Source organism: Thalassophryne amazonica, chromosome 2, assembly GCF_902500255.1.
Source record: "Thalassophryne amazonica chromosome 2, fThaAma1.1, whole genome shotgun sequence".
NCBI lineage: Eukaryota > Metazoa > Chordata > Actinopteri > Batrachoidiformes > Batrachoididae > Thalassophryne > Thalassophryne amazonica.
Genome location: NC_047104.1, coordinates 128565951 through 128585912, shown reverse-complemented (window position 1 = coordinate 128585912; position 19962 = coordinate 128565951). Strand labels below are relative to the sequence as shown.

The 19962-nt window shown below is 41.7% G+C and overlaps 1 protein-coding gene across 1 annotated transcript in view; it reads right to left on the bottom strand.

Moving 5' to 3' along the window:
* Nucleotides 1-910: 910 nt before the first annotated feature.
* The window catches only part of LOC117504136 (DNA polymerase epsilon subunit 2-like), a 21987-nt gene continuing 2935 nt past the window's right edge, over nt 911-19962 (bottom strand). Inside the window, exon 3 of the mRNA XM_034163527.1 lies at nt 911-1500. Within this exon, the coding sequence (XP_034019418.1) occupies nt 919-1500 (582 nt within the window). The 3' untranslated portion in view covers nt 911-918. The remainder of the gene's footprint in view (nt 1501-19962) is intronic.

Below are 19962 nucleotides of genomic sequence, written 5' to 3'. Positions count from 1 at the left end.
TTCACATATAAACCTTCTTCAAATGGCCTGGTTTAATACTGAATGGACTGTGTTCATACAGTGCTTTCATAGCCAAACTGATGTACAGTCATGTCTCACATACACCCATCCACATACCCATGTCAGGGTACTGCCATGCAAGGTGCTTAACTACAAACCGGGAGCAACTCACTATAACTCAGTTCATTTTTACAATCAATCAACATTTATTTATATAACCCTTTACAGCAGCTACTGCAAAAGCATGGTCACCCCAAAGTTTATATTTTGACCTAGGAACATCTAAATACAGTTGACCAGATGACCGCAATGCCCTACTGTAAGTGCGGAGAATTAAAATTTCAGGTCAAGAGTCAAGACCTTATGTGTCCCATATATATATATATATATATATATATATATATATATATATATATATATATATATATATATATATATATATATATATATATATATATATATATATATATATATATATATATATTTGCGTGTTGCTATGGTGACGACCAGAGCGGAGTGATTATAACAGGGTTTGGTAGGATTACTTTGAAATGTAATTCAAAAGTAGTCAGATTACAAGTAATCCAAATATACACTCAACAAAAATATAAACACAACACTTTTGGTTTTGCTCCCATTTTGTATGAGATGAACTCAAAGATCTAAAACTTTTTCCACATACACAATATCACCATTTCCCTCAAATATTGTTCACAAACCAGTCTAAATCTGTGATATTTACAAAAATAAAACAGTGCCACTTGTACACATAAATGGTAAATGGACTGCATTTATATAGCGCTTTTCCATCTGCATCAGACGTTCAAAGCGCTTTAAAAAGCGGGCAGCACCCCGATGTCAGGGTGCTGCCATACAAGGCGCTTATTACACACTGGGAGCAATATGTCCAGTTGTCCTTTAAAGACCTTGAAGTTTGCTGTCCTCAACAGTTCTGTTGGATGGGTAGTACACCTTAAATGTGAAGCCACTGCGTGGGAATGAGCCCGGATTGAGGCAAATGCAGTCGGTGTTGGAGATGTTGAAGGGATCATATTTGTCAGCAAAGATGATGACATCAGGGACGGGGTAGATGCGCAAGGTGTAGTCATACGCCCAGAAAACAGGACTGACGTACAGAGGGAGTGGAGTCAAGTGACCCTGGCAAAGGATAGTCCGAACAAAATGGTTTGGAATGTCAAGATTACTATTGGGCAGGTGGATGCAGTTCCTGCACATCTTGTTGACCAGGTCTTCTCTAATGATTACAATCTCCTGGTTGCAGTACTGAATCCTGCATGGGTTAGTAGTAAAGATAGAAAATGGCACCCTCTGTCTGAACTCCTCAGTGATGTGATCTGCTAAAGGAGGCCTCGGCAGGATGGAGCCTGGACCAGGATCTTCAGGACCCGGAACAAACACAAACCGACTACTGCTGTGAATGCTGGGATATGTAGATATGGCATCAGCAAGAGCCTTCAAAGACTCTTTATTGTGGGCAGTCTAAGGCACACCTGTGCACTAATCATGGTGTCTAATCAGCATCTTGATATGGCACACCTGTGAGGTGGGATGGATTATCTCAGCAAAGGAGAAGTGCTTACTATCACAGATTTACACTGGTTTGTGAACAATATTTGAGGGAAATGGTGATATTGTGTATGTGGAAAAAGTTTTAGATCTTTGAGTTCATCTCATACAAAATGGGAGCAAAACCAAAAGTAATCCTACCCAACCTTGTATATATATATATATAGGTCTGTTAGAACAGTAACGGACCTTATTATGTTTTTCAAAAACCATATGGATTTGAATCACGTGCGATTACATCAGACAACCTTGAACCCTCGTGCGCATGCGTGAGTTTTTTCACGCCTGTCAGTTACGTCATTCGCCTGTGGGCTGGCTTTGAGTGAGGAGTGGTCTACCCCTCCCGTCGGGATCTCTTTGTCTGAGAACTTCCTGAGAGATTAACGCTTTGCTTGATCAAAATTTTTTCAAAAACTGTGAGGCACATCGAAGTGGACACCATTTGAGAAATTCAGCTGGTTTTATATATATATATATATATATATATATATATATATATATATATATATATATATATATATATATATATATATATATATATATATATATATATATAAAATTTATTTCGTTGTGAACAGTTTTGTTGTCTACCTTCTTAGTGTTTTTGGCATCCTTGGAGTTCAATATTTCCACCAGTTCCTCCTCTGTGAACTCAGCAAACCTTGCTGGCAGACGATTTTCTGCTGTTGTTGACATGTTTGTTGCCATTTTTTCAACCAGCATCTGTCAGCAAGTTCCTGACCTCCGCTACATCATTAGTGATGTCATCTCATGAATAAATGTATGCCACACTCTGATTGGCTAGCTGTTGGCAGCAAGCTCTAACAGTATTGGTCCGTGGGAACCGATCCAATATAACTTTTGATCCTAGCCTTTTTGGATCCCTTTGGATCCAACATAACTTTCTGGTGCCAAGCATGCCAAAATACAAGTAAATGATGGACAGAAAGGCTAATCTGTGATTGGCTATACGAGGTCTGTCAATAAAGTAACGGTCCTTTTTATTTTTTTTTAAACTATATGGATTTGATTCATATGTTTTTACATCAGACAAGCTTGAACCCTTGTGCACATGCGTGAGTTTTTCCACACCTGTCGGTGATGTCATTCGCCTGTGAGCACGCCTTGTGGAAGGAGTGGTCCCGCCCCCTCGTCGGATTTTCATTGTTAGGAAATGGCAGAATGATTTGGACTTTTTTTCCATCAGAATTTTTTCAGAAGCTGTTAGAGACTGGCACCTGGAAACCATTTGAAAAATTTATCTGGCTTTCGGTGAAAATTTTACGGGCTTCACAGAGAATAAGGACTGTTACTACAGCTTTAACGACGGCTTTAAGGACGCACGGCACGCCGCGCTCCGAGCTGCGATGACGAGGCAGAAAACGCCAGATCATTTCTAAGCTGATGGCTCTGTGGATACAAGACCGTTGTGTGCACTTTCTCTGGTTATCACAAGAGCTGGACATCAGCCATTTTCCGGGAGATTTCACTTTTAACAAGAGATTTTGTCATGGAAAGCCGCGCAGAGGCTTCGTGCGTAACGACCGATTTGCTGTTTGAGTGAGACAAAGAACACCTCCGTTTCGGCGTGTCATGGGACAAGTTAGGACATGCCCAGCTCTCCACAATTTCTCTGATACTTACTGGACTGGTAAGCATTGAAAGCCGACATAGGCATGTCACCGACAGGCATGGAAAAACTCAGGCATGCGCACGAGGGTTCAAGCTTGTCTGACGTAAAAACATATGAATGAAATCCATATAGTTTTGGAAAAAAATAAAAGAACCGTTACTTTATTGACAGACCTCGTATATATATATATATATATATATATATATATATATATATATATATATATATATGTGTGTATGTATGTATTACCCTAACCCTTACCCTTTTTTTGGGGGGGGGTATATTTTGCTTTTTAATAGAACTTACTGCACCATAATCAAAACACTGAAGAAGGTAAAGGAGTACATAGCTGCATTTTTGTTTTACCCCACTCTGGGTTCAGTCCTACGGCAGTGGTCCTAAAGTCCATTTAGCAACATCAAAGAGTGTCTTATTATCCCCAGCTGCCCTGAAGGACAGAAGCGGTATGTAATTGTGTATATGATACTCAACTGTGTGTGTATGTTCATGTCTCTTTGCATGCATGGATGCTTCAGTCACTTTCTTGTGTGCATGATAACTTGTACAGTATTGATTAGATTTTTGCCAAATTTGAAATGGATATTTCATATGAGTTCATGTCAGACAAGGTCCAAGGGCTCCCCACTTTAACGAAGTTAATTTAACATCCTGTGGCAGCTGCAGGTTATTTTTTCAGGATGAACTGGCTCTTTTTCATTTTTCTATACTAAGCAATCAGCCATGCACAAAACAACAACACAATGACACGGTGATCCATCTTTTACTGATGCCTGTTGTTGGTGTTTACTGTATTAGAGTGTAGAAAAAGTATTCTTGTTATTTGTCAACTTTTGTCACTGAGGTACTTGAATGACTGAGATTATATTTGACCCATGTGAAGTGGTTTGACCATTTTAATGGGCTTTTGTTGGTGATATTAAGAGTTTAATACAAAGTTTGTCAAGAGCTGTTGAAACAGATACAGATTTATCATCATTGTAACAAGTACAACAAAAGGTATTATAAACCTGAGTGCAGACTTGAAAGGTCTGGGGAAGAAAATAAAAAAAACATAACATTTAACAGAATGAAAATGGTGCGTCCAGAATGCAAATTAAGAAAAGAAAAAAAAAATGATAAGAACAAAGTAGCAAAAAAGATTACATGTAAAAAAAAAGAAAGAAAAGAGAAAAGTATGTACAAAACTGTGGATATTTCAGTGGCAGTGGATATTGCACATAAACGAATATTGCACTAATTTCAACTGTGGCATGTAACCTCGTTATTTGGTTCTTGTGGCAGTCATAGGTCTAACAGCAGTTGGGTAGAAACTGTTTTTCAATCTGTTTGCACTTGTTTTAATGAACCTGTGCCATCTCCCTGATGGCAGTAGCTCAAACAGAGAGTGTCCAGGGTGGGATGAGTCCTTTATACCCCCTTCACACATAACATGATTGAAGGCGACTGGCGCACAAAGCAGGAATTGCATGTCACTCGTGAAGAATCGGAGCCACATCAAATGCCTCGTACAGGTATCACCACAATCATTCGTGCACACAAGTGGCCGAAAGACAGTGAGTGCCCTGCGAGTGCCCATTCGACCCCTCTCTCTGTAGGTGTTGTCCAAATTCCAGGTGCCACACACGAACATTCAACACCACTTGCTGGACACTTAAAAAAGGCAGGGCTATTCACGCTTCCAGCACGAGAGTAGAGAGCAGCTGACTACATTCAAGCTGTCTGTGAAAACTGTCTCAGTGCAGCACGAGTGTGGCATAACCTAGCAACACATGGGTGTGATTGTGCTGAACCCCCCCCTCCCACAAATAGCTTGTGGAGTGTGTCATCGTTCTCCCCTTCCCCCCAACACACATGGCTTGGGGGGAGTGTGTCCCCCCCCACACACACACCATGAATCCAATATTGTCAGCTGTGGCTGAGGGTCCCGGAGTCTGGTCACTGTCCAGCACAGTGCACTGCTGGAACTGCTGACTGCTTTGTACTGCAACTCAGCTGGTGAACATGCAATGCACATGTTTAGGCGCTCATGCTGTCATGACATGCTGATAATTTCGTACAGACACAATCACATGAGGACCGGCCATCATCTGAGCACGGCGTGAAGCTGGCCAGACAGGCTGATGTCACATCCACCATGTAAACTGTAGTTTACATGACAGACAGAAAGAGTGGAGATTAAGTAAAACAAATAACGTTAAAGGCATTCATGTGTAATCGCTTTGCTCATATGCATTGCTGTGAACATACAGTACCTGTCAGCTGACCGCCGACTGTCAGCTGGATGTGGCCACACACACAAGGTGGTAAATTAAAAACACAGACATCAAACAAATGCAAGACAAAAAATAATAATACATACATAAAATAAAAATCACAGAACAAAGGAACAGAGAGTAAGCCTTTTTTTTCTCTGAGCTGATAACATCCGCAGACAAAGGTGGGTGTGTTCTTGTGCCCTGCAGCTGTTCAGATATCTGTGCTCGCAAGTCACAGCTGGGGAACACCTGTAGTGGCTTGTACAATATGACTTCATATAACTTTACCATGAGGCGCAGACGTCCGCATGCTGTCCTCATGTGGAAATAAATTAAAGCACATATTGATTCAGCTGCATGCTGTGTCAGTGCACCGCAAGGCTGATGAATATCGTGCCATGCAGAAAAATTACCATATGGGAAGCGCCCGCGAGCTGCGTGTAACTGCAGGATGTGCCCACATTATAATAATTAAAACATATATCACATTTGCAACGCGGCCACCAGTGGATCACTGTGCGCTGGACACACCATGCCGGCTGATGTGTTCATGACATGAGAGCTGGCTCTTCATGAGACAGGAGCCGCCTCTTCATGAGATGAGCACATCAGGTAATTCATGTAAAAAACATAAATGGAAGAACAGAAATCCACATCATTTCATTACTTCCTGGTGTACGTCTAGCTGGAGGCTAAGTCTGCTCTTTATAACAGGAATTAAGTATGAAAGATTGTGGTGTTTTTTCTTGCTCCGCTGCTGTGCGCACGACATTCCACATGCTCGCACCGTGTTCGTGCGTGCGAACACGAGCGTGCACGAAACTGCCGCCGCGGTATTGCGCATGCTTCTCCTACCATGTGTCCCTCCCGACAGCAGGTGGAATGTTTTGTGGTTCTCCATTTCATTTTTTGTTTGTGGATTTTTGGTTTGTTTCTGCTTCTTTTGCCCAATTTTGTGTTATGTGTGAAGGGGCCCTTAGGATGGTGGTGGCTCTTCTGAGACAGTCAGAGCCATGAAGGTCCCCCAGTGTGTGTAGAGGGCAACCAATGATCTTTTCTGCCATTTTGGAAATCCTCTGGAGCTCTTTCCTGTTTTCCACCATGCAGCTGGCAAACCACATACAGAGGCAGTATGTGAGGATGCTCTCCATGGTGGAGTGTTATAAAGACATGAGAAATTGCTGGTTTATGTTATTTTTCCTGAGGATTCACAGAAAGTGGAGTCTTTGCTGTGCCTTCTTTACCAAGTGTGTGCTGTTCCTGTCCCAGATCAGTTTCTCATCTATGCGGACTCCCAGGAAACATAAGTCCCTGACCCTTTCCACACAGGTCCCCCAATAATAATGGGCCGAATGTCAGTTTTGTTCCTCCTGAAGACTGTGACTTGGTTTTGGTTGTGTTCAAGAGCAGGTTATTTTCTCTACACCACACCGTCAGCTGTTCCACCTCATCCTGGTAGGTGGACTCATCTCCTCCAGTGATACAGCCTATCACTGTGATGTAGGCTGGTGCTTGACAACAACTGTAAAACACCTATTAACCTTATGACGCTTTGAAAGACTATCATGAAAAAACACTTATGGTTAAAAAAAATGGAAATACTGTAAAAGACTGTGAAAGTATCTCAAGGCCTGAATGAGGCAGAAAAGGAGTGAGAGAAGAGCAAAATTTTGCAAAAGCATGAACATCTAGGACATGTATGGTGCTGCAGCTACAAGCTCATCTGTGTGTGCATGTGTGTGTGTGTGTGTGTGTGTGTGTGTACGTGAGGGAGGAGCCGCACTGTCTGGTTGTGTAGAGGTGTCTAGTGTGTATACGTGTTTGCTCTCGCAGCATCTCAGTGACATCAAAGCGCAGTGCAAACGGAGCCCCTGGCAGCTTTTTCCAAACCCATCTTCTGTCTGTGCTTAAAACAGGCACGAGAGAAAGGACCCCGAACTAATAAAAGAGCTGTTATTCAAAAGAGGAATCGACTGCTCAAATGTGTGCTGTGTTTGTGTGCACGTGCCAGAGAGAGACGGAGGGGGGAGATACAGGAGGTAAAGTGAAGATAGAAAGATGATAAAGAAAACGGGAGAGCTGATAGAGGAGTGAAAGAAGTCAATGTTTCCTCAAAGCTGAGCGCTTTTCACACCGCTCTTCATCACTCATTTCTGCCTGTGATGCTGTCACAAAAGGTGAAGTGATTGTTTGTTAAAAAAAAAAAAATCTAGAGATACACAGCTCTCTTACAAGTTAAATCGTGTACTGAACTGCTATGAGAAGTAAAAATAAAAAAGGATAGTTTTTTATGTGTTTGTTTGACATTAAAGGTTGAGCTCCTTTGAATTTCTTATGATTTATGAAATAAAATTTGTCACCACTGTAATTTTATTCCTTGAAATTCAAATCAAGGTTTCTCAACCTTTTGTTGGGAAATATTATCCTATTACTCTGATTTGATAAAAAAAAAAAAAAAAAAAACAAGTATAACTCAAAGTTGTTGTTAGACACAGTGGCAGCACTTATTCATGGACAACCACCTGTAGTTCACTCTCCTTTTATAGTACAAGATTTCCTGGATTACTTTGGGAAGAAAATAGAAGACATCAGGTTAAACATATCCTGGCATGCCTTAACCCAGCCACTACACCCTGCAATTGATGTGGGCGCCACTACTGAGGTATTACCTAGATTTACAGAATTTGATAGTATCTCACTACGCATGCTGACAAAACTCGTAATGTCAACAAAAAGCACAACCTGTTTATTTGATCCTATACCAACAAAACTGTTTAATGACCTGTGGCCCACTCTTGGGCCGACTGTGATAGAAATTATTAATCTCTCATTAACCTCTGGATCTGTTCCTAAATGTTTCAAATCTGCAGTGATTAAACCATGACTTAAGAAACCTAATCTTGACCCTATAGTGTATTGAAAAACTATAGGCCAATGTCAAATCTATCATTTTGTTCTAACATTCTGGAAAAGGCAGTTTCACAGCAGCTCGTGGACCACCTTACTGAGAATAATCTCTTTGAGCCACTGCAGTCTGCTTTTAGAAAATATCATTCCACAGAGATGGTTCGCACTGAAGTGGTGAATGATCTTCTGCTTACAGTGGATTCGGACACCACTACGGTTCTGGTGCTGTTAGATCTCAGCGCTGCATTTGATACCGTGGATCAGCATATTCTACTTGATAGGCTGGAGAATCATTTTGAGATTACTGGGAATGCCCTTGCATAGTTGACATCATACCTGACGAGTCGTTCACACCGTGTTTTGTACAATAACACTACCTCTAACCTTAGTGACATGAAATTTGGGGTTCCACAGGGGTCCGTCTTAGGCCCCCTGCTTTTCTCCCTTTATACTGTATAGCATGCATTGGGGACATATTGAAGAGTTTTGGGATTACATTTCACTGCTATGCTGATGATACTCAGTTATACATGCCAATAACTGCTGGTAATCTCATCCACATAAAATCCTTAGATTGTCTTGCATCAGTGAGAAGCTGGGTGTCTAGCAACTTCCTACTTTTAAACTCTGATAAGACTGAAATGATGATTCTTGGTCCAGTGAGACATCGTCATTTGACCAGCTAATGCTTAGCCTAGGCTCGTGTGTCATACATCACACTGACAAAGTGAGGAACCTTGGGGTAATTTTTGATCCTAATTTTTGATATATATATATATATATATATATATATATATATATATATATATATATATATATATATATATATATATAGTGTCAGTAGCATGGCCCAATTGGAGGGTTGCCCCTTTGAGTCTGGTCTGCTTGAGATTTCTTCCTCAAATCATCAGAGGGATGTTTTCCTTACCGCTGTTGCCTGTGTGCTTGCTCTGAGGGTTGGTTAAGGCACAGTCACACGGCGATCGCTGAATGAAGGAAAAAAGTCACAAAGTCACAAATTGGTGAGAAAAAGTGATGATGGGCCTGCACTTCTCCCATCACCGAAAAGACTGCAAGTCCAGAGTGCATAAAAGAATGAAACACAACCAAAAACTAACAAAAGAAAAACAAAGTGAATGGCAACCTTGATGCGTTAAACAAAATCAAAACAAAGCAAAAGATTGCCTTGCATCAGTGAGAAACTGGATGTCTAGCAATGTCCTACTTTTAAACTCTGATAAGACTGAAATTGTTTGTCTGTTGTGTCGGTAGCATAGCCCAGGCAGAGGATCACCCCTTTGAGTCTGGTCTGCTTGAGGTTTCTTCCTCAGACAGAGTTTTTCCTTACTCCACTGTCGACTGTGTGCTTGCTCTGGGGGGTTGTAAGGTCAGACTTTACATGTGTGAAGCGCCTTGAGGCAACTTTGTTGTGATTTGGCGCTATATAAATTAAATAAATTGAAATTGAATTCATGATGACATGACTTGACAGCGGGTATCAGACCGAGCACCAGCCTGTGATCAAGTCTGCAGCCAGCCTCTGCTCTCCACAGCACCTGCAGCTGTGAGAACTGGTTCTGTTGACAACAGGTTTGTCTTCACAAAAAAGTGTGCGCACAAACACATTCACATGTACGTTCCAGCCACAGATGGCATGTGAACGTGCACACAGCCTTTCCAGCCAGAGACTGCTGGAATGTGCACAAATAGTTAAAGTAGTCGATAAAACGTTCTTGCTGCTATTGTTTCTGTATGAAAACCTTGCTTTTCGTCCCACACATGGACAAGTCATGTTCAGTGTTGGGAAAGTGTAGGTACACGGACCCACAACAGGGGGCGCAAATGAACGGACAATGGATGAGGTCAAATAACACTTTACTGTTGTGAATGGGCACAACAAATACAATCAGATTACAACAATAGACAAAAGCCAAATCACAAAAGGTGTCGTGTGGGCAGGCTCGAAGATAGGAGACGTCTGTCCAAAGCAGAACCGGAACCACACGATTTCCTCCGCCACCAGACCCCGGGAATACTGGAGCCGCCAAGTCCCGAACTCCCAGGTGGCCACTGCCTTCGCGTGTCGGACCTGGTACTGCTGGCGAGGAACAAAAGAACAATTAAATGTGGGTGCGTCTGCACCCAGGAATCCGTACGGCAGGAAAACTACCTCCACCACTCGTTGGAAAAGGAGTCAGCTAAACAACTCACAAAAGTCACAAAAGATCACTGTTAACCAGTCAGCTGAGCACGTTACCTTCCAGGTAGAACGATATCTCGGCAAAGAGGTGGAGGCGTCGTCCTGCTGATATTCCCCTGCTGATCAGGTGATGCGTGACAGCTGTCACCCTGGCTCCTCCTGTGAGGCGACTGCGCCCTCTCGTGCCTGAAGCCCGCACTTCAGACAGGGCGCCCTCTGGTGGTGGGCCAGCAGTACCTCCTCTTCTGGCGGCCCACACAACATTCAGATCGTCAGGGCTTTAGTTATTGATCCATTCAGATATCGTCAATGTTCGTGCAAGACGTCGGACTTGGGAGGTTTGACTTGGGAGTTGGATGACAACCAAACGGAATGCTGATGGTATGGGAATTACGCAAACGATGAGGAACCATCAAGACAGAAAGCAAAACAGACAAATTGAAGCTGTCGTCTGGATTTGTTTACATTTTTCAACAGTCTGAAAATTCTGACAAAGTGCCAGCTGCAGGAACGAAGCTGAACGACAGTTAAACGATGTCTGCGAAAGTCAGCGTAAGTCCAGATTTCTTGTTTCGTTTTGTCTTTGGTGTTCTTCATTAGTGCCGTGTGACTGGGGCTTTAAGGTTAGACCTTACTTGTGTGACATGCCTTGAGGCAACTTTGTTGACATTTGGTGCTATATAAATGAAAAATAAATTGAAATTGAAATGGTCAAAATTGGCCTTTTTTGCAATATGGGTGTCATGGTTTGCCTCTGTCTGCCTCTCTCCTTTCCTTTTTTTTTAATGTTGTGTGTAGTTTGTTAGTTTTTCCACCAGATGGTGCACTGCAGAGCTGAGGAACACCTGCTGCTCATCACCGCCACACACCTGATGTGCATGAGCAGCTCATCAGCAGCAGGTTACTTAAACCCAGGCTGCCAGATTCTTGGTTTTTCATGCCATGAAGCCAGATTTTTGCATCACATGTTGCATGAGATTCCATGACCTTGACCTCGTCTTTCCTGCTGCTTCCATGTGCCCAGACGTCGGAACTTTTTGCAGCTTGGTTCAAGGTAACCTGGCGAATTCTAATTCCTGTATTCGAGCTTGTTGATTTCTCTGGTAATTCCAGACACTCTCCTGCATGGCCTTCATGTCACATATGTTCCTGGCTCCACGTTTATGTGCACCACATCACTGTGGCGCGCTCAGCTCTCAGCTACAGAGCACGTAGCTCTGCCATTCTTCAGTTAAGTCCCTTCATGTTCTGTGAGATCCCGTTCTCACACTGTTCCTGTCAGTGACTGTGCTTGACTAAGAACTCTTTCCAAGAACTGGCTCCAAGAACTGTTCCAAGAACTAGTACCAAGAACTATTTCCAAGAACTTTTTTTCCTAGAACTGTATGAACTCTGATATTGAACCACTAAGAACTTCCCAAGTCATTTCTAAAGTCAAGTCCTGCTTAACTGGAACTGCGTCCAGACACACAGCACTTAACCTCTGACCTCTGAAGATACTCATGAACTGTGAACGATTCCTGAACAGCAAACCTTATTTCGTAGACTGTGGGCATTATTTCCACAGTGAACATTCCTGTTTTAAGCCTACAGTGAACTGTCTGTTGTTAAAGGCTTCAGTATTATGAGTGCAAGCCCTCACCTCTGTTCTCCTAGTTCCCGTCCTCGGCTCTGTGCACCCATCTGGCTTCGTATCCAGTTCCCATATACCCCAGGATTCTTGGTTGTTCTCAGACTCCCAAGTCTGTCCGTGTGTGCACTGCAGCTTCCACATATTTCACCACTACAAGCGGGCCCTGTCTTAGCTCAGCAGGCCATCTAACCAGTGCAGCATTGTTCATTGGTTTATTGTAAATAAATCTATTTTTGCTCAGAACCACTTCTGTTCCTTGCTCCCAGTGTTTAAGTCCATCACCTGTAATGGTCCGGTCCCGTCCAGACCCCTAACCATGACAATGGGTAAAAATTGTGACAAGATGTCAAGACATTTGATCATCAAAGAGCACTGCCAGCTACACTACCAGTCAAAAGCTTGGACACATTTGGAAAGTGTGTCCAAACTTTTGTAATGTATATGTGCTTGTGTTAAATTCTTGGAGCTGAATAAACACGGTGAAACTGTCAAAAAATGAGGGGAAATGGATAAAGAAAGACAGCGATAGACAGCAATTAAACATAGATCACCAGAGATCTTACTGGTAAGGCCTACAGATAAAATCTGGAAATATTTCACGCAAAGTTTTTGCTGGATATCTGCTCAACACATTCAAGACACATTTCTGCAGCATCACTCGATTGTATCTTCCATTCCAGTTATATTATTTATTGTTATATTAGTTATTTAGTTTATCAAAATAAGTGGTGGGGAGATTAACAATTTGTCATCGCTTTATTAAAAAGTATTTTTTTTTTCAAGGCATTTGCAAGAACGTCCAAGTTCACAGTTTCTATCAAATGCAGCATGAGCTTTGAACCATGTGATTTTTCATTCATATCATCTGCAAAATCTCATAGAGGGAATCTATATACATAAAGGGCTACATCTGTCTGTCTGTCCGGGATAAACCCCCAAACTATACTATGTAGCCCTAAAAACTATATATATTCTGAATCTGCATGACATGGGGAACAAACTGGTACCATTTTTTTTTTTTTTAAAGTTGAACTGAAAACTACCCCAAAATAGCTGGCTGTGTGTATGACCAGGCAGATTCAAATTTCCATCCCTGTATGTGTTGGCCATCTCTGTTTATTTAATCCCTTTCTACAGCACACTCAGCACAGCACAGCCACAGCACACTCAGCAAAACAACAACATGCTTAGGCTGAACCTGTGGGTATGACCAGGCAGATTCAAATTTCCAGCCCTGTATATGTGTTGGCCATCTCTGTTTATTTAATCCCTTCCTTCAGCTACTTTATGTTCTCAACTGTTAAGCACCTGTCTGTCCTGTACAACCCAGTTTGCCTTCCTGTCTGAATACATTAATTTTACATTTGTTAAATTGCAATGTAAAAACCATGAAATACACCACTACCTCAATTTTGATTCATTGATATTTACATTTACTGTTACCTACCTTTTGTGTGTAATTTTATTATAAATTTGATTGCAAAACAAAGTCTGCATGAAGGACTTCAAAGGTGTTTGTCTTTTAACCAAGTATTTCCACTTAGTTTGGGGAGTCCACCTCTTATAGTTCTGCTGGACAAAATTTAGCCCATTAAGTATTATATTTCTAAGACATCAGCATTACAAAAACAAATGTTGGGCAATTGTTTTGATTAAAATGATTGGCATTTGGCTTATGTCTAAAACAGGTTAACCCGGGCAGCGCCGGGTACCCCAGCTAGTTCACTATATTTGCACTGGAATACCCTCAAAATACTTGCTTTACCAGCAGGAATGTTAGTTGTAATTTTGTGATATACCACAAAATAAAGGTACTTTATAATAACTGCGTTTCAACATAAAGCAAGTTTGCCAAAATTTTATAAAATAAGTGTGTCCAAACGTTTGTACTGTATAGGTGCTAATATGGTATACTTTACACTGTGGCTGAAAGTTCCATAAAATGAGGTGAAATGGAAAAAGAAAGACAGCGATAGACACAGCTATTAAACATAGATCACCAGAGAGCTCACTGGTAAGGCCTACAGATAAATGGAAGACACATTTATGCAGCTTCATTCAACTGTATCTTTCATTCCGGTTACATTGTTCATTGTTTCATTGGTTAATTAGTTTACCAAAATAAGTGGTGGTGAGATTAACAATTTGTCATAGCTTTAATAAAGTTTTTTTTTTTGAGAGAGAGAGATTTGCAAGAACATCCAAGTTCACGGTTTCTATCAAATGCAAGTGATTTTTCTTTCATGAGATTTTGAAATCTCATGGAGGGAATTCACTATAATGCACTGGAATTCCCTCAAAATAACATTACCAGCAGTAATATTAGTTGTAATTTTGCGATATACCACAAAATAAAGGTACTTTATAATAACTGCATTTCAACATAAAGCAAGTTTGTCAAATACTTTAAAGTACATCAAATACATTGCTCTACAAATTCCTCTTCAACACGATGCCTCAAAGGATTATATATTAAATGGCTCCATACGTCATCTGAGTACAGTAACCATTATCAACAGTTACAGCCATTGTTTGAGTTTTCATTACGTGATATCTTCTCCATTACATGCTGCCAATCACGTTTACATGAGCTGATGAGAGTTTGCTGAAAAACAAGTGCGCCTTTTTTTCTTGTCTTTTTTTTCCCCGCCTGAAAACAGGTTTTTTGGCAGTGTGAGAGAAACTGAAAGAAAGCAAGAGACAGAAAAGAAATAAGTGCAGGGAGAGAAAAGCCCTGTTCAATTGGCGTTGTAAAATAAAATACTTTGTAAAAGGGAAATAATTGCTGCAGTGAGTGGAAGATTCATGCTCTCAAATAAACTGGGGCTTTTGAATTTTTAATTAGAAAGGCCCTAATTATGGCCATCAGACAGTACTTCCAAACACACTCGCTGCACTTTCTCCCCATTGCTCTTTCCCCAAGCCTCTCCAGTTTGGCTGTGGACGCGGCCTCAGTCTGGGTGTATTTTTCCATGCCATTAATATTTGATGAAAATGGGCCAGGCTGCATCAGCTGCTCATCGCCACTAAGAACACGGCCTCCATTATGAGCCCTGTGCTTCCTCTCAGCTGTGTGCATTAGCAAGATGACGGAACGCGACACAGCACACGACTGGCAGGATGTGCAAATGCAAGAGTGTGTGTCTGCGTGCGTGTGAGAGCACCAGCTCGTCAACCATCCCTGTTGATTGACGCTATTAGATGTTGAGAAACAGTTGGGTGTGAGCTATAATTGAGCTGACACTAATAATGAAAGCAGATACTGTCTGGAAGCCCTTGGCAATATGCTAAAGATATTGATGCCCCTAATAATTTAGGGGCTCGACAGAGTGGAGGAGAAAGCGTTTTTCCCCTCTCTTTCTTGCTCAAGAAGCAGGGAAATAAGATTTAAACTGGTGTTAAAATGCTGGTAAGCTCCATCTTATAAAGCATTTTCTGGTTTGTTATTACTAAATCACTGACAAGCGGCTAATAAAGTTCCGACAGTGTAGATTACAGTGTGATGAAGGCTGTAATTGTCTCATGCTGTGTTGAGGTACTTCTGAGTACATGTTGGTGATATTTGGTTTGATGGGTAGGTGGTTGGCCTCTATGCGACCACACAGACAAACGTTTTATATACTCATATCAGTCACTGGGGATCATAAGTTTGCATAAGATTTAGTCAAGGACCTCCATAATCATAAAGTCAACCTTGTGACTCCTGCACTGTATCCCCACAGGTGATGTGTGAGATTAGAATTCAGCTCAATTCACAAAAGATAAGGTGGAAAGAAGACCAGCAGATTAAGCTACAGTTATTGATATTACCTACAATCCTAAGTCAGAAAAATTTAGGATGATATGCAGAATCAATCAATCAATCAATTTTTTTTTTATATAGCGCCAAATCACAACAAACAGTTGCCTCAAGGCGCTTTATATTGTAAGGCAAGGCCATACAATAATGATGTAAAACCCCAACGGTCAAAACGACCCCCTGTGAGCAAGCACTTGGCTACAGTGGGAAGGAAAAACTCCCTTTTAACAGGAAGAAACCTCCAGCAGAACCAGGCTCAGGGAGGGGCAGTCTTCTGCTGGGACTGGTTGGGGCTGAGGGAGAGAACCAGGAAAAAGACATGCTGTGGAGGGGAGCAGAGATCGATCACTAATGATTAAATGCAGAGTGGTGCATACAGAGCAAAAAGAGAAAGAAACAGTGCATCATGGGAACCCCCCAGCAGTCTACGTCTATAGCAGCATAACTAAGGGATGGTTCAGGGTCACCTGATCCAGCCCTAACTATAAGCTTTAGCAAAAAGGAAAGTTTTAAGCCTAATCTTAAAAGTAGAGAGGGTGTCTGTCTCCCTGATCTGAATTGGGAGCTGGTTCCACAGGAGAGGAGCCTGAAAGCTGAAGGCTCTGCCTCCCATTCTACTCTTACAAACCCTAGGAACTACAAGTTCCTAGGCGGCGGCACAGGAAAAACACCTCCGTGTTGATAACCATTTGTAAAATCCAGGCGGCTTTTGATGGCTTTCAGTGGAGTGAGTATATGAGAAATTGTTTATCAGCTGGAGATGTTCCAACTTGTCCTCAAGGCTTCCAACAGAGGTGTTTTCCTGTGGCGGAGTGTCGCGGCGGCTGCGAGCCGACGCTGCAATCCGCCCGCACGTCTTTCATTAAAAAAATCTCCTTTAACAGTGGAATATCCGGATAAAATGCTGAAACTGACTTCTTCTGAAACTTCTCTGTTCTCTCACGACGTCCTGGATCAACAGAGCCTGAAATGTGGAGGTTTTAAGCTTGAAACAGGCTGATGACGCTGCCTGAGAGTGCTGCGCGATGTCTCGCACCGTGAAAAGTCCTTAAAGCGACAGAATCACCTCAAAATCTCTCATCAGCTGTTAAAATTTTCACTGAAAACCAGCTTAATTTTTCGAACCATGTCCACTTCGATGTGTCTCACAGGTTTAGAAAAAATTTTGATCAAACAAAGCGCCAGTCTCTCAGCAACTTCTCAGACAAAGGAATTCCGACGAGGGGCTGGACGACTCCTCCCACAAGGAGTGCTCACAGGCGAATGACGTCACCGACAGCCGTGGAAAAACTCACGCATGCGCACGAGGGTTCAAGCATGTCTGACGTAAAAACATATGAATGAAATCCATATAGTTTTTGAAAAAAACAAAAAGGACCTATACTTTACGGACAGACCTCGTATATATATATATATATATATATATATATATATATATATATATATATATATATATATATATATATATATATATATATCCCATGATGCTCAAAATTGAGCTTAGGTGCATCCTGTTTCCACTGATCATCCTTGAGATGTTTCTACAGCTTAACTGGAGTCCACCTGGGGTAAATTCAATTGAATAAACATGATCTGGAAAGGCACATGCTGTCTACATACAAGGTACCACAGTTGACAGTGCATGTCAGAGCACAAACCAAATATGAAGTCAAAGTTATTGTCTGTAGACCTCTGAGGCATGATTGTCTTGAGGCACAAATCTGGGGAAGGGTACAGAAACATTTCTGCTGGTGATGGTCTAGTGGTTAAGCGTTGAGCTTGAGACCAGAAGATCCTCGGTTCAAGGGCAAGGTCCTTAATCCCCTAGTTGCTCCCAGTGTGCAGTGTAATCCCATACATCAGGATGAATGTGAGGCATTGATGTGTAAAGCGCTTTGAGCGTCTGATGCAGATGGAAAATCGCTATATAAATGCAGTCCATTCACCAGTGACCACAGTGGTCTCTATCATCCATAAATCGAAGAGGTTTGGATCCACCAGGACTCTTCTTAGAGGTGGCTGCCAGTCTAAACTGAGTGATTGGAGGAGAAGGACCTTATTCAGGGAGGTGACCAAGAACCCGATGGTCACTCTGTCAGAGCTCCAGCTCCAGAGTTAGACGTAGGAGAGAGGAGAACCTTCCAGAATGGCAACCTTCTCTGCAGCAATCCACCAATCAGGCCTGTTTGGTAGATTGGCCAGACAGAAGCCACTCCTTAGTAAAAGCATCCCACCTGGAATTTGCCAAAAGGCACTTGAAGGACTCTAAGACCACGAGAAACAACATTCTCTGGTCTGATGAGAAAAAGATTGAAATCTTTGGTGTGAATACCAGGTGTCATGCTTGGGGGAAACCAGGCACCATCCCTACATTGAAGCATCATGCTGTGGGGACGTTTTTCAGCGGCAGGAACTGGGAGACTAAACAGGATTGAGGGAAAGATGAATGCAGCAAAGCATAGACACATCCTGGATGAAAACCTGCTGTCCTTGAGCGGCCCAGCCAGAGCCTGGACCTGAATCCTATTGAACATCTCTGGAGAGATCTGAAATTGGTTGTACGCCGATGCTCCCCATCCAACCTGATGGAACTTGAGAGGTGCTGCAAAGACGAATGGACAACCTGCCCAAAGATAGGTGTGCCAAGCTTGTGGCATCATATTCAAGAAGTCTTGGGGCTGTAATTGCTGCCAAAGGGTGTGACTACTTATGTACACGTGATTTCTTAGCTTCTTGTTTTTAATACATTTGCAAAAATTTCAAAAAAACTTTTTTTCATGTTGTCATTATGGGGTATTGTGAGTAGAGGCTTGAGGGAAAAAAAAAAAGAATTTACCCCATTTTGGAATAAGGCTATAACATAAAATGTGGGGAAAGTGAAGCACTGTAAATACTTTCTGGATGCAGTGTATGTTTGAAAGTGCTTTATAAATGAATATGATGTAATTTATAAATGGACTGCATGTACTATACAGCGCTTTTCCATCTGCATCAGACGCTCAAAACGCTTTACAAATAATGCCTCACATTCACCCCGATGTGAGGCATTATTTGTGATTTAAGGCATTTTTTGAGTTGGGGTTACAGAGATGAAGCAAAATTTGATTTAATTAAATGAAATAAACACTATGGCCACTAAGTAATTATGAAGCATATTTTTAACTTCACTTTTCCAGGAATATGATAGGGAAAATGGTTGAGAGCAGTATAACATGCATTCTAACTGTTCACATTGGGTTGAAACATCACAGTGGCCGGTACAGTCCTTACAGGATGTAGTGCCTAAACAATTTATGAAATCTTGAACAGGAAATATGTGATGTCATTGGGCACACACTTCAAATTGCCTCTTCGCTTTATCCCGATTCATGAACATTTTTCATTAAAAGCTCTAAAAAATCCACAGCTTGCACTTTCCCTCCCAGCTTTTCTTATTAACCAGCTGAATTATTTACATTGCCACAATCTGTCAGACTCATCCACTTTGGTCAAAACGGGAAACACTACTAAACCATGAAATGACTGTTTGGCCAGTTCCATTTGAACGGGCTAAAAAGGTCAGCTTGAAGCCAAACTCAGTGCTGATGCCAAACGGAAAGGGACTGGAGTAAATAGAGTAGAAAGCACCTGTCAGCTCCAGCTCGCCGTCTGCTTGATTAACATGAAATTTTAATTTTTCTTCCAGGCGTGTGCTCTGAAAGCTTGCTGTGCCCCTGCTTTACAGCTCTTGAGTTCTTAAATGCAAAACCAGGAAATACGACATATGTGAACGAGTGTTTGAGGGACACAGAGAGACGGACATGAAGTCATACGCGGGACAAACGTTTGTATTCACGTGTTCTCAGCATCGTGTTGTGTTTGAGAATACAATATCCATCTGTTACATACTAATAGAGACAACTTCATAAAAAAACTAATTCTCTCCCT